The sequence below is a fragment of the Peromyscus maniculatus genome, chromosome 2 (genome assembly GCF_049852395.1).
Source record: "Peromyscus maniculatus bairdii isolate BWxNUB_F1_BW_parent chromosome 2, HU_Pman_BW_mat_3.1, whole genome shotgun sequence".
Lineage (NCBI taxonomy): Eukaryota > Metazoa > Chordata > Mammalia > Rodentia > Cricetidae > Peromyscus > Peromyscus maniculatus.
In genome coordinates this window covers 66,777,753-66,794,291 of record NC_134853.1, presented here as the reverse complement: position 1 = coordinate 66,794,291, position 16,539 = coordinate 66,777,753, and the positions used below count along the sequence as shown (strand labels likewise).

General features: G+C 57.2%; 1 protein-coding gene across 6 annotated transcripts in view; it reads left to right on the top strand.

The window, feature by feature from the left end:
- The window catches only part of Cntfr (ciliary neurotrophic factor receptor), a 39,894-nt gene that overhangs the window by 8,006 nt on the left and 15,349 nt on the right, over positions 1 to 16,539 (top strand). For 3 of the 6 annotated variants that reach the window (XM_042271009.2, XM_016004552.2, XM_006985960.4), the window contains exons 2-3: positions 1,412 to 1,524; positions 13,144 to 13,228. In XM_042271009.2, coding sequence (XP_042126943.1) covers positions 13,144 to 13,228 — 85 coding nt within the window. In that variant the 5' untranslated portion in view covers positions 1,412 to 1,524. Of the gene's footprint in view, positions 1 to 1,411; positions 1,525 to 4,440; positions 4,552 to 13,143; positions 13,229 to 16,539 lie in introns of those variants that run through there. The other 3 variants (XM_042271010.2, XM_006985962.4, XM_076564052.1) reach the window with 2 other exon arrangements.

The following is a 16,539-nucleotide window of genomic DNA, read 5'->3' as shown; positions in this document are numbered from 1 at the left end:
ACATGCAGGGAAAATACTCATATACATAAAATAAATAACTCTTAAAAAAATAAAGGAAGAAAGACAGGCAGTGGTGGCTCACACCTTTAATCCCAGCACTCGGGAGGCAGAGCCAGGCAGATCTCTGAGGTCAAGGCCAGCCTGGGCTACAGAGTGAGTTCCAGGGCAGCCAAGCCTACCCAGAGAAATCCTGTCTCAGAAAACCTAAAATAAAAAAGGAAAGCTATATGTAAGTTAAGCTGGAGGTGGTGGCACACACTTATACTCTCAGAACTTGGGAGGCAGAGGCAGGAATGTCTCTTGAGCATTTAAGGCCAGCCTGCTGAACATAGTGGGAGTCTGTCTGGGGAAAAAAAAAGTCAGAAGTCAGTTAAGGACTCAATATAAAGTCTTCTAGCGAAGGCCCCGAGCAGTTCCTAGCTGATGGGCTGCAGGTGTAGCTCAGTGAGAGTGAGTTCCGAGCACGGGGTTCCCAGCACTGCAAAAATGAAAAGAAAAAAAAAAAATCCTAGCTGTTTGCATCACTGGAAAAGCACTGTGTAAGTGGGTGAGAGCCACAGAGGCAGACGGGTACGTTAGGCTTTGGAAGCGGGTACTGACTCCATTCAAGGCTCCAGGAGTGATCAGCTCTGCAGTCTTGGACACGTTGTCTAACATTCTTGAACTTCAGGGTTTTTAGCTGTCAAGTGGCAAGACTATTAGCACCTAGCTCATGCAGAGATCACCCAGAGGGGGTGGTGCAGACGAGGTTAACATTTCCTGGCACATGACAGATGCTCAGCAAGTTGTGGTGGGATGTGGAGGACATCAGAGTGGTGGGTATTCACGCCCACGCCCATGGCGCTCCCCCTCCTCTGTGTGTGTGTGTGTGTGTGTGTGTGTGTGTGTGTGTGTGTGTATGTGTGTGTGTGACGGGAGGTCCTTCTGTCTGAACCCTGCTTGTGTGGGAATTTGTGGTATGTATCTGTGAGTGGTGTCAGGCCTATCCTGTACCCTTTGTTTGTCCCTGTGGTTTAGAACTGAAGTCAGCCGAGGAAGGCGTAGAGGAACACTGTACTGTTTGTCTCTCTTCCAGGCATATCTGCTTCTTGCAGATATGTGATCATAGCAGCTAGCTTTGGGGGGGCAGTGCTGGGGAGTCCATGCTAGGTCCGCACTCTCACTGAGATAGACCCACAGCTCATCCACTAGCAACCGCTCAGGCCCTTGGATCAGCAGACACCATAATCCTTCAGTCACATTTTTTTTTTTTTTTTGTGCTGAATCCTTAAAACAGTGCTCCAAGGTAACTCTGACTCCATTTCACAGATGAGAACAGTGAGATGGCCGGTCTTCCCTTCAGTGTGGACTTGTGAGCTCACTAAGACCTGTGGCTTCCCTGTGACCTGACGTATGTCCTTTGCCCTTCTAGAGCCCAGCCTGCCGCAGCATCTCGCCTTCTTGGTTTCGGAAGTCCCAGGAGGAGACTTGGTCTGGAGAGGAGGATAATATTGATGTCCCTGGAGTCTGACTGGTGGTGAAGAGGTAGGTGCCGAGAGCCCAGGCAGAGCGGGTCAGTCTTGGGGCCTCAGGCTGGTGCACTGGGGCTGGAGGCCTGGAGGCCATGCGTGAAAACCCTGAGATTCCCACCTTCAGTTCCTCCTGAGGCCATGGGCTTGAGGTGCTTCCTGCCCCCATGTCAGGCCCAGAGAAGGAGAGAGACGCATCCACTGTCACCCAGGGAAGGGCAGCACCAGGTCAGGACACACTTCCGCACGAGGGGCGCTGGATGCCAGACGGAGGAATGATCGGTTGTTGCGGTTCTGTGTCTTCCGCTTCCCTCTCCACCCCCACCCCCACCCCCCCCAGCATCTCCCTGGCTCTAGGGGAGCGGCTGAGCTTGAAGGAGGTGGAATGGCAGGTGGGAAGGTCCAAAATCTTCTGGGGCCAGCAGTGGGGCTGAACCTGACTCTCCTTGCCTCTCATTCAAGTCAGGCAAGGCCCCGGGATTGGCAGCCCCAGGATGGGGGCATCTGAGGAATTGAGGCACTGGAGCGGAACGGAAGGGCCTATTGTCCAAAACGCGCCAAAGGCCCACAAAGGCCAGAGGCCCACAAAGGCCGGCTGGGCTTTTCATCTCAGCTCCTAAACAGACTGGCCATTTTCCCGGCTTGGGGTGCTGGGTGGGGGGTTGGTGGGGGTGGGGGGTGGCACGGACACCAACCCTTCAAAACTAGGAGTGCATGTTGTTCAGGATGGGAGTGGGGTAGTCCAGTGTTGCAGGGCATTTGATCACACTACAGTCCAGGCTGGCACCTGGCCTTAAAGGGAGCTTAGATGGTTCAGGGGTCCTGAAGAGGACATGGCTGTAGTGTTAGGATCCAAAGACATATGGGGGGGGGGTCTGTGTTAGCAGTTCAAACTGGGAGGGGCTAGGAAGTGGATTTATAGACTAATAGGTGATGCTTATTGGGGTGTACCTGGGAATCTGATGTCCCATTAGGACAACAGGCCGCTGGGCCATCCGAGCACATAATTCACCCCTCCTCCCAATTGGAGCCCTATAGGAAGCCAGAAGAGAGCCTTGAGAAGAGAGAGAGGGTAGTGCTCAGGAGAAAGACTGAGCTCCCCGCAGCAAGAGGGACTGAGGCCAGACAGCAGGAAGGACTTCCTGCCAGTGAACAGTAGCTCAGATGCCCTGACCCTGTCCCTGGGGATCTCAGAGGATCTCCGAGAGCAGGGGAGCTGGAGACACCCCAGGGGCTTGATGCAGCTTCTGTGGGGCTGAGGAGGCTGAGGAGGGAGGGCTTGGCAGTTCTGTCCACCCTCCCCCAGCAGTACCTCCAGCGCCACTTTAAAAACAGCTTTTTAATTTAACAAAGTGCATGAAAAACTGTTTTTGGAAATAAAAGATATCTGCTGTCTCCCAGGCTAGCACTCAGCCCTTGCAGAGAGCCTCTCCCTGGGTTTCCGCCGCCGCGGCCGGTGCCTGCCTCTCTGTCTTCTGGTATTTGTTTCTGCTCTGCAGCCCCCACCTTCGCATTGGCCTCCCATCACCTCGCTCCATCTCAGCCTCCACGGGAGTCCAGCCCTCAGTCTCCCCTCTCAGTTCTCTCTCTCTCTCTCTCTCTCTCTCTCTCTCTCTCTCTCTCTCTCTCTCTCTCTCGTCTCTCTCTTCCGGGCGTCTCTCTCCCTATTTGTCTCTGTCTCCCTGCCCGTCTCAATCTCTGTCTCACTCCACCTCCCCCTTCTTCTCCCCCAACCCGAGCTCTAAATGGGTCTATTTAAAACGCCCGACGCTGCCAAGTCAGAAAAACGTCTCCTGATAAAGCGCATTAGGCGGAGGGAGGGAGGAGGGGGAAGGAGGGAGCGGCAGGCGGACAGATTGATCCAAGCCCGTAACCCCATTAATCAGGCAGCGTGGATCCCCCTCCCTCCCCCGGCTTCAGCCCCTTCTGAGCTAAAAGCCCCTTAAATATTTATCACCCCTCCCCCACGGGGGCGAGGGGAGGGGCATGTGGCCCTTGGTGAGCATCCCCGGCTGCCTGGTCCGTCCCCGTGCCAGAGTGTGCAAATGTGTTCGTGTGCTCCTGTGCACATGCATTGGGTGTGCGAGCCTGAGCAGCCCAAGGCCTAGTTGCTGACTTGCCCAGCCGGCTACTGTCTGAGGAGCTGAGTGCTTTGGGTAGCTTCCTGGTACCCCAGGATATTGGCCCTGTTTGGCCCTCCTGAATGAGGCTTGGGCAAGTAGAACAAGAAGTGTGTGTGTGTTGGGGGGTGGATTGGAGGGAAGTCCGGTGGCCTTTGCACTGTGCTTCCCAGAGAGCAAACTAGTGAATAGGGCTCAGTTTCTCCCCTGGACCAGATTCCCAGTGCAGGTAGTTAACTTGGGCGAAGAGTCCCAGGCCCATTTTCCTGAAGTGCATCGAGACAATGTGGAGGGCAGGCTGAAGGTCTGAAGTCTCCCCTTCTTCCAGGGCAGAATTATGACTGGGTGTGGGGGTGTCTGCCATTTCCTCCAAAAAGGCAGAAAGACGACCCGGCTCCGGCAGGTCCCCACCACTCCCAAGAGGATGGATGGGAAGGAAGGTGGCCCTGACCTGGGACCGAGTCGCGCGTCTCCAGACTAGCTGATACCCGGGCAGCAGGGGTCAGCCCCGAGCCCCACATCCACGCCGCGAGTTGGAGGGGGGGGGAGTGGGGCCCGCCACCCCTGGCTGTGCCGAGGGTCCCCTCCCCACCCCTCCCCCAGCATCAAGTGCCACATCTCCTCCTGACTCAGACAATTAGATTCAAAGGATGACCTCACTGCATGCCGTCCCTCACTTGCTGCCTCGGCTCGCTCGCTCGCTCGCTCGGCTCCCGGCGCGCTGCCTCCCCCCTCCCGGCCCGCTCGCCGCCCCGCTCGCCCTCTCGCCCTCTCGCTCGCCCGCTGGCTCCGGCGCGGCCGCGGCCGCTCCTGCCCGGCCCCTCGGGGGGAGGTGGGGAAGCCCGGGGGGACCGATGCCCGCAGGCTGCCGGGCGGACCCACGGAGCGCCGAGCCCCGGCCGGGCGCCTGCGCGGGGACCCAGGTCAGTGCGCGCGGCCGCGGGGCCGAGAACTTGTCACCCCGCCGCCCCGCCGCGGCGGAGACGCCCCCGCCCGCGCCAGCCCGCCAGCCCGCCGCGGCGCTTCCCGCTCCTTCCTCGGCCCCCGCCCCCCGCGGCTGCTCGGCGCTCCCCCTGCCAAGCTGTCTCTCTTCTCTGCGCTCTCTCCCCAGCCCCCCTGCCTCAGCAGCCGGTGGGAGGGACTGGGACTTCCTGAGGTCTCAGGGATGGGGCCGGGGCCCATTGGCTGCAGGCGGACCAGGCCTCTGAGAGGGGAGGGGGCTCTGGCTGTGTCCACCGGCCTGGGGGAGGGGGGGCTACCGAGAGGGAGGCCTAGGATGTGGGGGTGACATCTCGACAGGGGATGAGTTCCTGATATCTCTCTTCTCTCACATCCTGTGGGCCTCTTGCCTAGTTTCATTTGATCCCCGAAGCCTGGCTTCATTCGTCCACACCTCCCAGCTCACTCTAGTCCCCGGTGCCTGGCCTCATTTGTCCACACCTCCCAGCTCACTCTAGTCCCTAGTACCTGTCTTCATTTGGCGCCACCGGTGCCTGCCTGCCTGCCTGCCTTTGCGACGACACTGTCACCCGGCTTCCTTAGACCCCGCTGCCTGATTTCTTTGGTGCCTGATTTCTTCTGCTTTCCTCAATTCGGCATCACCTGGCCTTGGTGGGGTTGCCCTGCCTGGCTAGTTTCCTTGGGTATTGTCCTGGCGTTTGCTGCCATGCCTAGTCCAGGGAGCAGAGCAGGCTCTTCATGGGATGCAAGCCTCAAGGGCCACTGCCACAGCTGGGGTGGCAAGGGCTAAGAGTGTCTGTCAGCAGCATCCCCAGTTGGTCCGGGTTGGGGACTGGCCAGCTCAGCCTGCATCCCATCCTGCCTGGACTGTGACTCGGGACCCGGTGTCAGCTCCTGTGATGGGAGCTGAGGGTGGACCCCAGTGCCCAAGAGCCCTTCGGGAGTCTTGGGCCCTAAAGTGGTTAGTTGAGCGAGCTCCTACTTTGTCTGCTGCTGGGCACCCGTCTCCTCCTCTCTCTGGGCCTCCTGGCACTGATGGCGGCTTGGGGGTGGTTGTTCAGGTAGAGGTGTATTCATTTCCTTCTCCTCCATCTCGTGGAGGCCTGCTATCTGGATGCATTAGAGACAGGTGAGGAGCACAGAGCCGGCAGGGTGTGCGTGTTAGGATGCCGTTAGAGTGAGGCCTGTTGCTCCTTAGCCTCGAGACATCAGGGGGGCCTGAGGCCCAGGCTAGTTTGGGGTTTTTTCTGGTACCTGCTGTTACCAGTACTGCCATCTCTCTCACGCCAGGGCTTCCTCGCCCCTGCAGCCCTCCTGGATCTCCCTCTATCCTCTAATGTTGTTGAGAGCAGGGTTGGAGGAACTGACCGGGAAATGATGGTCGTCCTTCACCTTTTCAAGAAGGGAATCCTCCCCTCCCCTTTCACGCCTGACTTCAGCCCTTTGCTTTATCTCCTTCGCTCAAGCACACCGAGGTTCCAGCGTGTGTGACTGCCATGAGTGTCCGTGTGTGTTTCCCATTGTGAGGACAGCGGGCTGCGGGTGACCGGGGGGAGCTCTGGGTTTTTGAAGGTATACATACGGTGCTGTCTGTGTGGAAGGTTGACAGCCTTGAGTGTGATGATGGTATCCATATGTGAAACGGTGGTGTGAGGGAGTCTCTGTGCAACTGTGACTTTAACGTGTGTGAGTGTGTGTGTGTGTGTGTGTGTGTGTGTGTGCGCGGGAGAGAGAGAGAGAGAGAGAGAGAGAGAGAGAGAGAGAGAGAGAGAGAGAGAGAACCAATATGGGTGTCCACAGGGGAGGCCATGATATGTGGTTGTGACTGTAGACTGAATGCCAGTGTGTGTGTGTGTGTGTGTGTGTGTGTGTGTGTGTGTGTGTGTGTGGCTGCCTGCTGGGAATGTCTGCAGAGTACTGGCTGTGTGGATGTGGAGATGGGGGCCTCGGGAAGCTCCCTGGGTGGCTGGAAGAGCCCTCTAGCGTGTGCTTCATCCTGGGGTGAGGTGAACACTGGGTCCTGTGTCACCCTGAGCTGCTGGTGTGTGTGAACATGTGGGTGTGTGTATTCATGCCTGTGTTTACCATCAGGAACAGATTGTGAAGAGCGGGGAGGGGGGAGGGAGGGAGGATGGCTTGCTCTTACCCAGCAGACCAGAAGGTTCCTCAGAAGTAGCATGCATGGCACACGTGCATGCTAAGGGGGCAGAGAAAACAGAACATTGTTCCATAAGGAAAAAGAAATTTCTCCCCCCACTAACTCTGGCTCTGCCAAAAAGACCATCTTCAGTTCTTCCTGTTACAAACTCCTGCTTCACGTGCCCTGCTGGTGTGTGTGTGTGTGTGTGTGTGTGTGTGTGTGTGTGTGTGTGTGTACATACTTACATGCATGGACTTCTTTTTTGAGGGGGAGTTGTGTTCTTTGTTGTTGTTTTGAGACAGGGTCTCTCTGCCTAGCCCTGGCTGTCCTGGAACTCAGTATGTAAACCAGGCTGGCCTCTAATTCAGTGGAGATCTGCCTGCCTCTACCTCCCCAGTGCTGGGATTAAAGGTGTGCGTTTGTACTTTAACAGTCATCTGGCAGGGGAGAGGGTGGGGGATGGTAGAGGAGACAGACAGGTCTTTGAACTAGGCCCCAAGTCTCAAGAGCTGTCTTGTCCATCCTGTCTTCTCCCAGCTGGACACTTACTGTAGACCCTTTCCTACCTCCTACCCCAGCTGGAGTCCCATTCACCCCTACCGCTTTGCCCATCCCCCGGGGATCATGGCATCTGGCAGGCTAACCTCCCCCTGCAACACTGTCTCTCCAAAGCAGCCACACACTGCCCGGCACAGCCTTTCCCTTGACTGGTAGGCCTTTCCTGGGTGGAGGGTCCTCCTGATTCTTCTGGGAACCATAGACTGGACTGGGCTTGGGGAGGAGGGAGTTGGCCACCTGTGCCTCAGAGTCTGTGAAGCTGTGCAGAGCATGTGCCCAAAGAGAGGCTATACATTCACCTGCCCTGTCCTGCTCTCCATGTTAGAGGCAGGGGCTGGAGCAAATGACTTCTGAAGAAAAAAAATCCCAGACCTTCTGCATCTAGAGGGATGCTTGTGTGCAGCTTCCAGGGCTCCGAGTGGACCTCTCCATGTGGGCACAGGCTGGTGGGATGGATTCCCATCTTCCCAAGACACATCCCCAGCTGCTGAGCCAGGCCCATCAATTGAGGGCCCCAGGCTCCCCCAACACGCCCGCACACACGTGCAGCAAGCAGGGCACGCACATGCTGAACTCAGGGTCCCCACGGTACAAGAGGCTGGGGGTTGGGGGGTGGGAGCACTTAGAGTCCAGGCTGCTGCCAAAATCCATCGGAATCTGTGTGTCCCTCCCCCGACAGGCCCCCATCTCTGGCTGTGGAGGTCACAACAGCAGGTGCGGATACCCACCCCCCCAACTCACTCACATCGGGCCGCCTCCTTTTCCACAACCTCAGCCAGCGGCTGGGGCTGGGGGACCGCTCCCCCTGGCTCCTTCCTGGCCCCCTCCCACTGGTGCTCAGCCTGTCCTCCCCCCTTCTCAGCAGGAGGAGGGCACTTGTGCTGGGGTGGCATCCCCCACCCCCAGCACTGAGGCTTGCTCCATAGTGGGAGGGGGTGTAGCAGCCCAGGAGGAGAAGAAGGCTGGAATTCCAACCTCAGTCACAGCTTCTGAATTCACAAGCTCCTGTCCTTTGAGGTGGTGGCACCCAGACATGAGAGGAAGAAGAGGTCTGGATTCAAAGTGGGGGGGGGACAGAGACAAGAGAGTCAGAAAGACAGGAGGAAGACACACTACTACTGTTGAGCGGGAGCCTGTAGCCGGGAGCTGGCCCGTGACCTGTGCCCTCCCCCTCCCTGGTGAGGGGACCTGCCAACCAACTGCCAGGAGCCAGCCTTCCTCTCTGGCCTGCTCCTCCCCCGACCCGATCCCACCTGTGAACCCTTCAGGCCTCTGCTCCAGCCCCCACTGCCCACACTGTCCAGGCTGTCTAGGTCTGGTGGGATCTGGGGGCCTCCCAGCCGGCAAGGCTTCCTGCCCTGTCGCTCCCAAGCTCCCCCTTGTCCAGGCCAGGCCTTGTCTTCCCTGCTCACCCTATCCTGGTTGTGTGTCTCTCTTCCTCGCTCCACCCTATTGTCTCCCCAGGTCGGAGGCTTGCTGGCTTCCCTGGCACTGGAATCCATGTTCTGGGTGTTTGCCCATACGTAGGACTTTTAGGGCTGTGTGAGAAGATGGGAAGGAAGTGAGGACCCAGGGTACCCTTTCTACTGATGCTGTGGGGGTTTGGAGTTGTCAAAGAGGGGCAGGAAGCTGTGAAAGAGTCACTTCAGCCCTGTACTGGGCAAGGAAAGGAGTCCTGGCCAGTGACCACTGAATCTCAATTACCCAACTTGGAGATGGATTGGTAACCTTGCTTTGAGGTCACTGCATGAGGCCGCCCTTCTTCACTGTCAAGGCCAGAAGGAACATTCCTGACCCTCACGCCAGCCTCCACCCATAGCTTAGGACACCCTACTGCATGCAGATCAACACACACACACACACACACACACACACACACACACACACACACACACACACTGTGGCTGAGACCCAGTCAGTGGTGCTGCTAACCCCCACCCCAACCTGGTTTTGGCAGGGACTCTCCAAACTTCTGGCTGTGGCTTGGCAGCCATAATAGGGGCTTTTCAAAGAGCCTCCCCTAGATTGTACCTTTAGCTAGGCAACCAGTGAGGTGGGGCCACAGGACAACTGGGGCATTGCTGGGGCTGGGAAGAGTGGTCTTGGGGTCCCAGATCCTAAACCAGACTCCAAAACTGGGTAATTGAGATCCCCAGTCTGGAGCTTGTCACTGTGTCTGGCAGCATTACTAATGGTGACTGTCAGCCTCCATGGGCGCTAACATTTCTGTGAACTGGTATCATTCTGTATGTCACTGAGTCTGTCAACATCTCTTTGTGGCCATGTGCTGCCCTGTGTGACTGTATCCATCTCAACAGGTGTCAGAGCATTGTTGGGTCATCTTATTGCAACATTGTTACTATGATGACTGTCAACATCCTTGTGCGTCATTGTGAACAGTGCAATTGTATCGTTTTCACTGATTTATTATCACCGTGTGGTAGTTAGTGTCTTTGTGTCACAGTGGGGCAGTGACACTAAACTGGGGCCCTGGGATTTGTCTTCTGTGTCACTTGTGTGTGTAAATAATGGTGACACCGGGGTTCATGTGAGAAGTGTTGGGAACCTTGTGCTGAGGGCACTGGGCTGCTTCCGCTCTCTTCCATCTTCCTTCTGGGCTTAACCTCTTCTTCGATGATCCGTAAGGAGCCTAGGCCAGTGTACCGCCTTCCTTAACCTCTTCTTCGATGATCCGTAAGGAGCCTAGGCCAGTGTACCGCCTTCCCTCGGGCTGTATGACCTTTATCATCTAGATCCATCCTAGCCTGGAAGTATGGACTTGGAAAATTCCTGGGAAAGGAGCTATTGGCCCCGAGATGGGAGTTGGAGGTGATTGAGGGCAGGGAGGTGGTGGGTGGTGTTACGTTCCCGATGCATCTAGCTTCAGTCTCCCCATTTAGAGAGTGGGCCTAACTGGGGCATTGAGGAGAGGTGGGGGGGGCTACCCTGAGTGGTCTTGTTGTTGTTTTTATAGCAGCGGAAGCAGAGGGGTGTGGCTTTATTTCACCCCTGTCTCCTAGAGGCTGGGCTTCTAGATCCCCAGTGAGAATCCTTCCAACCCCAGAAAGAACCTGCTGTGGCACCTGGTCAGTCCTGTGTGCCGCATTGACTGCCCGCCTCCTTCCAGCCTTAGGAGTTACACAGGCTCCTTGCCATGGTCTAGGGTGGGCAGAGAGAGCCTTTGTGTCTGTCTTCCCATTTGCCGCGGGGGGTCTGCGGTTCCCAGTGTGCCCTGTCTTCCTCCCTGTGTCCTCTCTTCCTCTTCTGCCTCTGTGCCTTGTCCCTGGAAGAGCCCGCTCAGCACTCTGCCTCACCAGGCCCATTTCCCCTACCCAAGGCTCTCCCGTTTCCGGGTGCCCAGACCCTGCAGTGTCTGTCTTGGTACCCCACCCCCACTCTCCGCAGCACTAGCCAGCTCACTAGCTCTCAGCAGCACCCGTCTCCTGTGGCTGCAGCCCCGTTGGCCCAGGGCCCGGCCCTTACAGTAACTCATCGGGCTGATGGAGGCGACTTTGATGAAGAAGTCTCCCCTCCCCCTGTGGGGGCCTGAAAGTGTGTGTGCGTGTGTGTGTGTGTGTGTGTGTGTGTGTGTGTGTGTGTGTGTGCACGCTGGAGAGGATGCATGTGCGCCTCTCCTGGATATCTTCCGCCTCCAGCCTGACTAGGACCTAGAAGGAGTAGGGAGCAGAGGTTTTCCTCTTTGCTCTGACTCTCCCTCTGGATCTGACCTCTGTCCACTCTGCTTCCTTCCCTGCATACCTACCTGCCTGCCTGCCTGCCTGTGGCCTGGTTCTTGTCCCCAGGTGGTGCTCAGTGGACTGGCACTGAGGCCAAGGATGTAGGAGAGAAGCGTGGACAGATGGCAGAGATAGAGGGGGAGGGTCTGAGGGCTACCTTCCAAGGCTGGGGGAGTTGTTGGGGGGAGGGGGAGATGACCAGGTAGGATTCCAGCCTGTCTCTTTTTCTCCAGAATCAGCTCAGAAGTCTAGCTGACTTCGTGTAATTTGCAGTGATGTGCCTTTGGTCACTGTCTTAACCTCCTAGGCCTAGGGAGTAGCTGAAGATGAGACATGATTGAGAGTCGTAAGGAACCTGGCCAGAAGGTAACCAAGGCCCTAGGAGTCACCAATGTGGAAAAGGGGTCACGACCACACCAGCAAAGTGTGGCTGTAGCTGTGGCCATCAGGACAAGCAGGCTCAGAGGAGATGAGCAATCCGGGGTGGGTAAGGGAAACAGAAGGCAGTGGAAGCCCTTTCCCATAAAGGAGCTCCCAGGAATTCAGGTTTGCTCCCACCCGGCTGCGGCAGTTAATGCCCACCTTCCTCTCCCTCCTCCCAGCACTTGGTCTGGGTGTCTCTGGCCGTATCTCTGATGCTATCTCTGGCTGTGGCCCTAACAGTGTCTCTGGCAGAGTTTGCAGGGGTGCGGATACTTCCTGACTGAGCATCCGGCTGTGGCTCTGATTCTTTCTCTCGCTTTGTGCCTGAGTGTATGGCTGTGTGTGTCTAGCAATTTCTCTGCTTGTGTGTCAGAGTTTCCCTGGCTGTTTCTGGCGGTGTCTCTGGCACCGACTGTCGCTGCCGGTTTCTTTGCCTTAGCTCTTGCTCTTCCTCGGCTGGGGTCTGGCTGAGCAGCTTGCCGTGTGTTTGGCCGCTTCTCTGGTTGTGCTGGCTACACTCAGATCGCTTCTCTGTCTGGTTATCTGGCTGTGTGCATGGTGGGAGGCGCTCTCTTGACAGCTCGAGTGTGGAGCTGATTGTTTGGGGGCTCTGTATGGTTGTTTGGGCAGTGTTTCTGGGCAAGGTCTACTGTGAGACTGCCTGGACAGCAGCCATGGTTAAATACCCCATAATATCCCCTGGTGTCTGTCTTTGGGTCTCTGCTTCTGCATGGTTAACAGTCCCTTGGTTTCTATCCTGAGTTTAGAAAAGGGAGGTTATCACACTTAGAGCCTGTCTTCCAGGAAATAGTTATTTCCCTGCCTCGGGTCTGAGCATGTGCTGGGGTGGGGGAATTGAACTCATTCCAGGAGGCAGGACATTAAGTGGGGGGACCACTGGATTCTTCCTGGTTTCTGGGGACATGTCCTGGATGTACTTCATGTACCTGCATGAGCACATGTAGACCCTGGTCCTCCTGGGCTGGGGGTCCCAGGCTTCTGAGAACACGTCTCTGAGGTGAAGGGTGGTCTAGAATCCCTGGGAAGGGCTCACGTATGAGCAGTCTTCGTTTCCTTTTGATCACTGAGACACAGTAAAGCCAGAGCTGCATCTGGCTTGGCGAGAGTGCCACTGTCTTGATACCCCGAGTTTCCAGAGCCCAGGAGGAGTCTGGGTGGGGGCCAGTGATAGATCCAGGGGTCTCTTGAGCATCCAGGTTTCAGGCTTTCTCCCCAGGAGTGTAGCAGGGGCCCTTCTGTTCAAGGCACTTTGGGGAAGTACAGACCTTCAATTAAGCTAAAGCGTTGCCCTTGCAGTTTGTGGTGTGGATACCTAATTAGCTAAGCTCACTGGTCGAGGTATGTTTTTTAATTTTGAAAAACGGCCCTGGCATTGCCGATGTTCTATAACTCATCCGTGGTTGACTACATTCTGCAGTCAGCACTCTTACTGAATGACAAACTGCCGGAGTTGTCTGCCACCATCTCAGCGATCCTTCCCACAGGTGACAGTACGCTGGTTTTCAATGCTGGAAAGGGGAACCCCAAGCCCCATTAAGAAGGGTGTTTGGGGTCAAAGTGCCCCTGGCCCCGGGGCTGAGATTTCCCAGCCTTCCCCGAGAGCAGCATCCCTAACCCCACCAGGGGGTTCCTGCCTGGGCTGACGCTGCCCCTCCACAACCCATTTCTCCCAACAGATGGCTGCTTCTGTCCCATGGGCCTGCTGTGCTGTGCTTGCCGCTGCCGCCGCCGCTGTCTACACCCAGAAACACAGTCCACAGGGTGAGTGCTTGGGAGGGCTGCTTGTCGATGCCTCCTCCCAGAACGGTGCATGAGTCTTCGTCGGCACAGCTGCACACAGATGCCCCCAGGAGTCACACCGGTACACTATGGCACCGTCACACACGCCTGGCCCAAAGGACGCGTAGTCGCGTGACAGTGATATAAGCAGGGTAACCCACTGATGTCTCAGGCACAGCCTTCTACAGTCACACCCAGATCGTCGCATGCTTGAAATAATTTGTTCCGTAGGGAAGGTAGAGGACACAGGCAGGTAGGATAGGACTTGGGAATGGAGCTGGGGACAGGGCTTCTGGACAGTATTTAGGTAAGATTTGTAGGGGTGTAGGAGGCATTTCAGAGACTGAGCAAAACTGTTCCAGGTTACTTCCTGGTGTCAGCCTTATCGCTGAAGGACGGTGGCAGAGGTGGTGAGCAGACATTGAGACCCATGAGAGAGGGCTAGAGCACTCAAGGTGGGCCCTGGCTAGGGGAGGGAGGGACTGCTCAGGGGTGAGTGACAGGGAGCCTCTCCACCCATCCCCCACCTGTCTGTCTAGTGAGGTCTGAGTCCCCATAGCTTCTAGGACAAGGAGCTGTGCCTCTGCTGGGGACACATGTGCCCTCTTCCCTAGCCACGTTGCGGTCTGAACTTGCAAGTCGCCTCCAGGAAGATTCCCCAAGTTCCTCCATTGCTTGGGTCCTGTCCTGCCTCTGCCTTGGCTGCCGGAGGCAGAAGCAGGGCCTGAGAGGGAGTAAGTCCAGGCGCTGAACAGGCCTTACTGGCTGACCTCCTCTGTCCTCAAGACTATGGGCCGAAAGGGTAGTGGTGGGTCCAGGAATCTGTGGCCTCTCCCTTAGGAGACGAGCCACTGAGGCCCGGGGAGAGCCTGATCGGTCCCAGAGCTCCTGGCTGGATCAGCACAGGCCTGCCAGGTGCCTCTCTCTGCTGTTATGTGTAAAGATCTCTACTTACATGTGAAGTCAGGGCTGCGTCTGGCCGGGGCCCTGGCATGAGATCACAGCGCAGTGTGTGGGACTTGTGTGTGTGAGAGCATGGCTCTGTTGGGTGTCTCTGTGTGGCTGTCTTTGGAGGCTGTGCATTACCTGGGTGAATGCCCGATCAGGTGCTGCATCATTGTATCTGAGACTGTACCCTGTGTGTGATAGTATGGCTTTCTTTGTGTGTTTTTGCCCTTGTTAAGATACACCCTGTCCACGAGCGCCTGTCCCCGTGAGTAGCTGTGCCCCTAGGTGATGATTCTGTTTTTGCACACGCCTGTGATCTTGTACCAGGTGTTACTACCATCCCTGAAAGGGCACAGTGTCCCTGTGTGATTGAGCCTGTGTGTGACTGTAACCTTGTGACGAGTGGCCGCCGTTGCTCCTTTGTGGGTGACCGTCCTCATCCTGCCTGTGTGGTGATATGAAGTTGCTTAGGACACCCGGGGGGACGATTTCCGGCACGCAGTCCCCATGTGAGCCTGTGTGTGCAGGTGTGAGGGAGCCGTCAGCTCTGTCCCTCTGTGTTCTCCATGTCCATGACCTCATCCTGTCTCTGTCTCTCATCCTGGCTTCTAACAACCTTTTCACAGCTGATTCCTTTGGAGCATTTGTCAGGGCCAAGAACCCCAGCCTCCCCCCTGCTGCTTGATTTAATTTCTGAAATGGACAGGCATGTCAGGAGGGGCACCTGCAGAGCTGGCCAGAGACAGCACTAAACCAGTGCCGTTTCTGAGGCTGGTGTGTGTGTGTGTGTGTGTGTGTGTGTGTGTGTGTGTGTGTGTGTGACCGTTGTGGCACTGTGTGATTGTCAGGCCGTGTCGCTCCTGTCTCTGCGTTGTGGCCTGCGGTTGTCTTCTGATGCTGCGTGTCTCTTCTGCCCTTTCTTGTCATTGCCATCAGATTGTGTCTCCACGGTTGTTTCCAAGGCAGACAGGGTGTGATGATGGGGGACGCGTCAGGCCACTGCTGTTGTGCTTTGAGGCGTCTCCTCATCGGTGGCTGTGCCACCCCCTGCCCCGGTGCTGAAGGGCCACACTGCGTTCATGTTTGTCCTGAGCGGCTTTTGGTCAGGGTTGGTGTGTAGCCGCTGGGACCCCGATGGCCACGCCCCCCTCCCCAACGGTCAGTTTTCAGCCTCCTCCTCAGGCAGCTGGATGCAGAGTCTCTCTGTTGGGGGGGGGGGTTGTGTGGAAAGAGGGGCTTGGCATGTTTCCTGGAAGCTCCAGGTTTTTGGAAGGGGGCTCAGTGGCCGGAGCTATTTGATTGAGGGGGGGCTCAGTGGCCTGAGTCTTGGACACTGGGCCTCTGATCAGGGGGAGGCCTCCATTCAGCCTCGGGTCCAGCCTCACAGCTGTGGCCTCCAAGGCCCCCAGCCACCGCCCTTCCGCCTGTTCATCCTCTGTTCGGCTGGTCCCAAGCCCCACAGACAAGTGGTCAGGGCTGGCTCCGTTTCCTGCTTCCCCCTCCTCTGGACAGGGACAGAGAGGCTCAGAGAGGGGCAAAGGCAGAGACAGGCCGCAAGGGGGACGGACCGGAGACACGGAGACCCCGGCCAGGGAGGGTGGCAGGCAGCGAACAGGACAGATGTTCCCGCCAGGAGAAAGCAGTCCTGGGGAGGGGCCCTCGAGGGATCCCTCCCCCCTCCCCTCGAAGTCCTGGTGGTGTTAACAAGTCTAATTAAGAGGCCACTGGCCCAACTTAATTGGCTCGTTAACAGGAATTGCCTCTGAAAATCCCCCAACTCAGCGGGGTGGCTCTCTGGAGGGGAGATGTGAGCGAGTGTTAACGAGGGATCCCGCAGCCCCCCCCCCTCCCCGCTGCCCCTTCCTCCCCCCCTCTCCCCTCCCACCCTCACTCCACAGATCTGGCTGGGATGAGGGAAGCATCTGTCCTTCCAGGCTCAGGGGGCAGGAGGTGGGGGTGTCTGAAGATTCCGACTCTGCCTGTCTGCCCCTCCGCTGCTGCCTGTGGATCTGCCTCTCCGACTCCGTCCTGCTCGCTGCCTCCTCCACCTGGCGCTGCCGCCCGCCCGCCCGCCCGCCAGACAGGTGCTGGCTTCCACCTTTCTATCTCCAGTCTCCTGGGGCCAGTCCATCACGCCTCGGTTGGCCCGGGCTGCCAGGGCCAGGGCAGGAGTTTAGTTTTTAGTTCTGACAGGCTCCTCCTGGGGGCAAGAGAGGAATGGACGGAGCACACTCCCTCAGTCCCAGCTCCCACCCCAAGCCGTTTCTGCTTCACAAAGTTGACAGTTGCCAGGAGTTCCCCGGGGCCCACTTCTGCAAGGTCTGCCCGTTCGCTCTTCCCTCTAG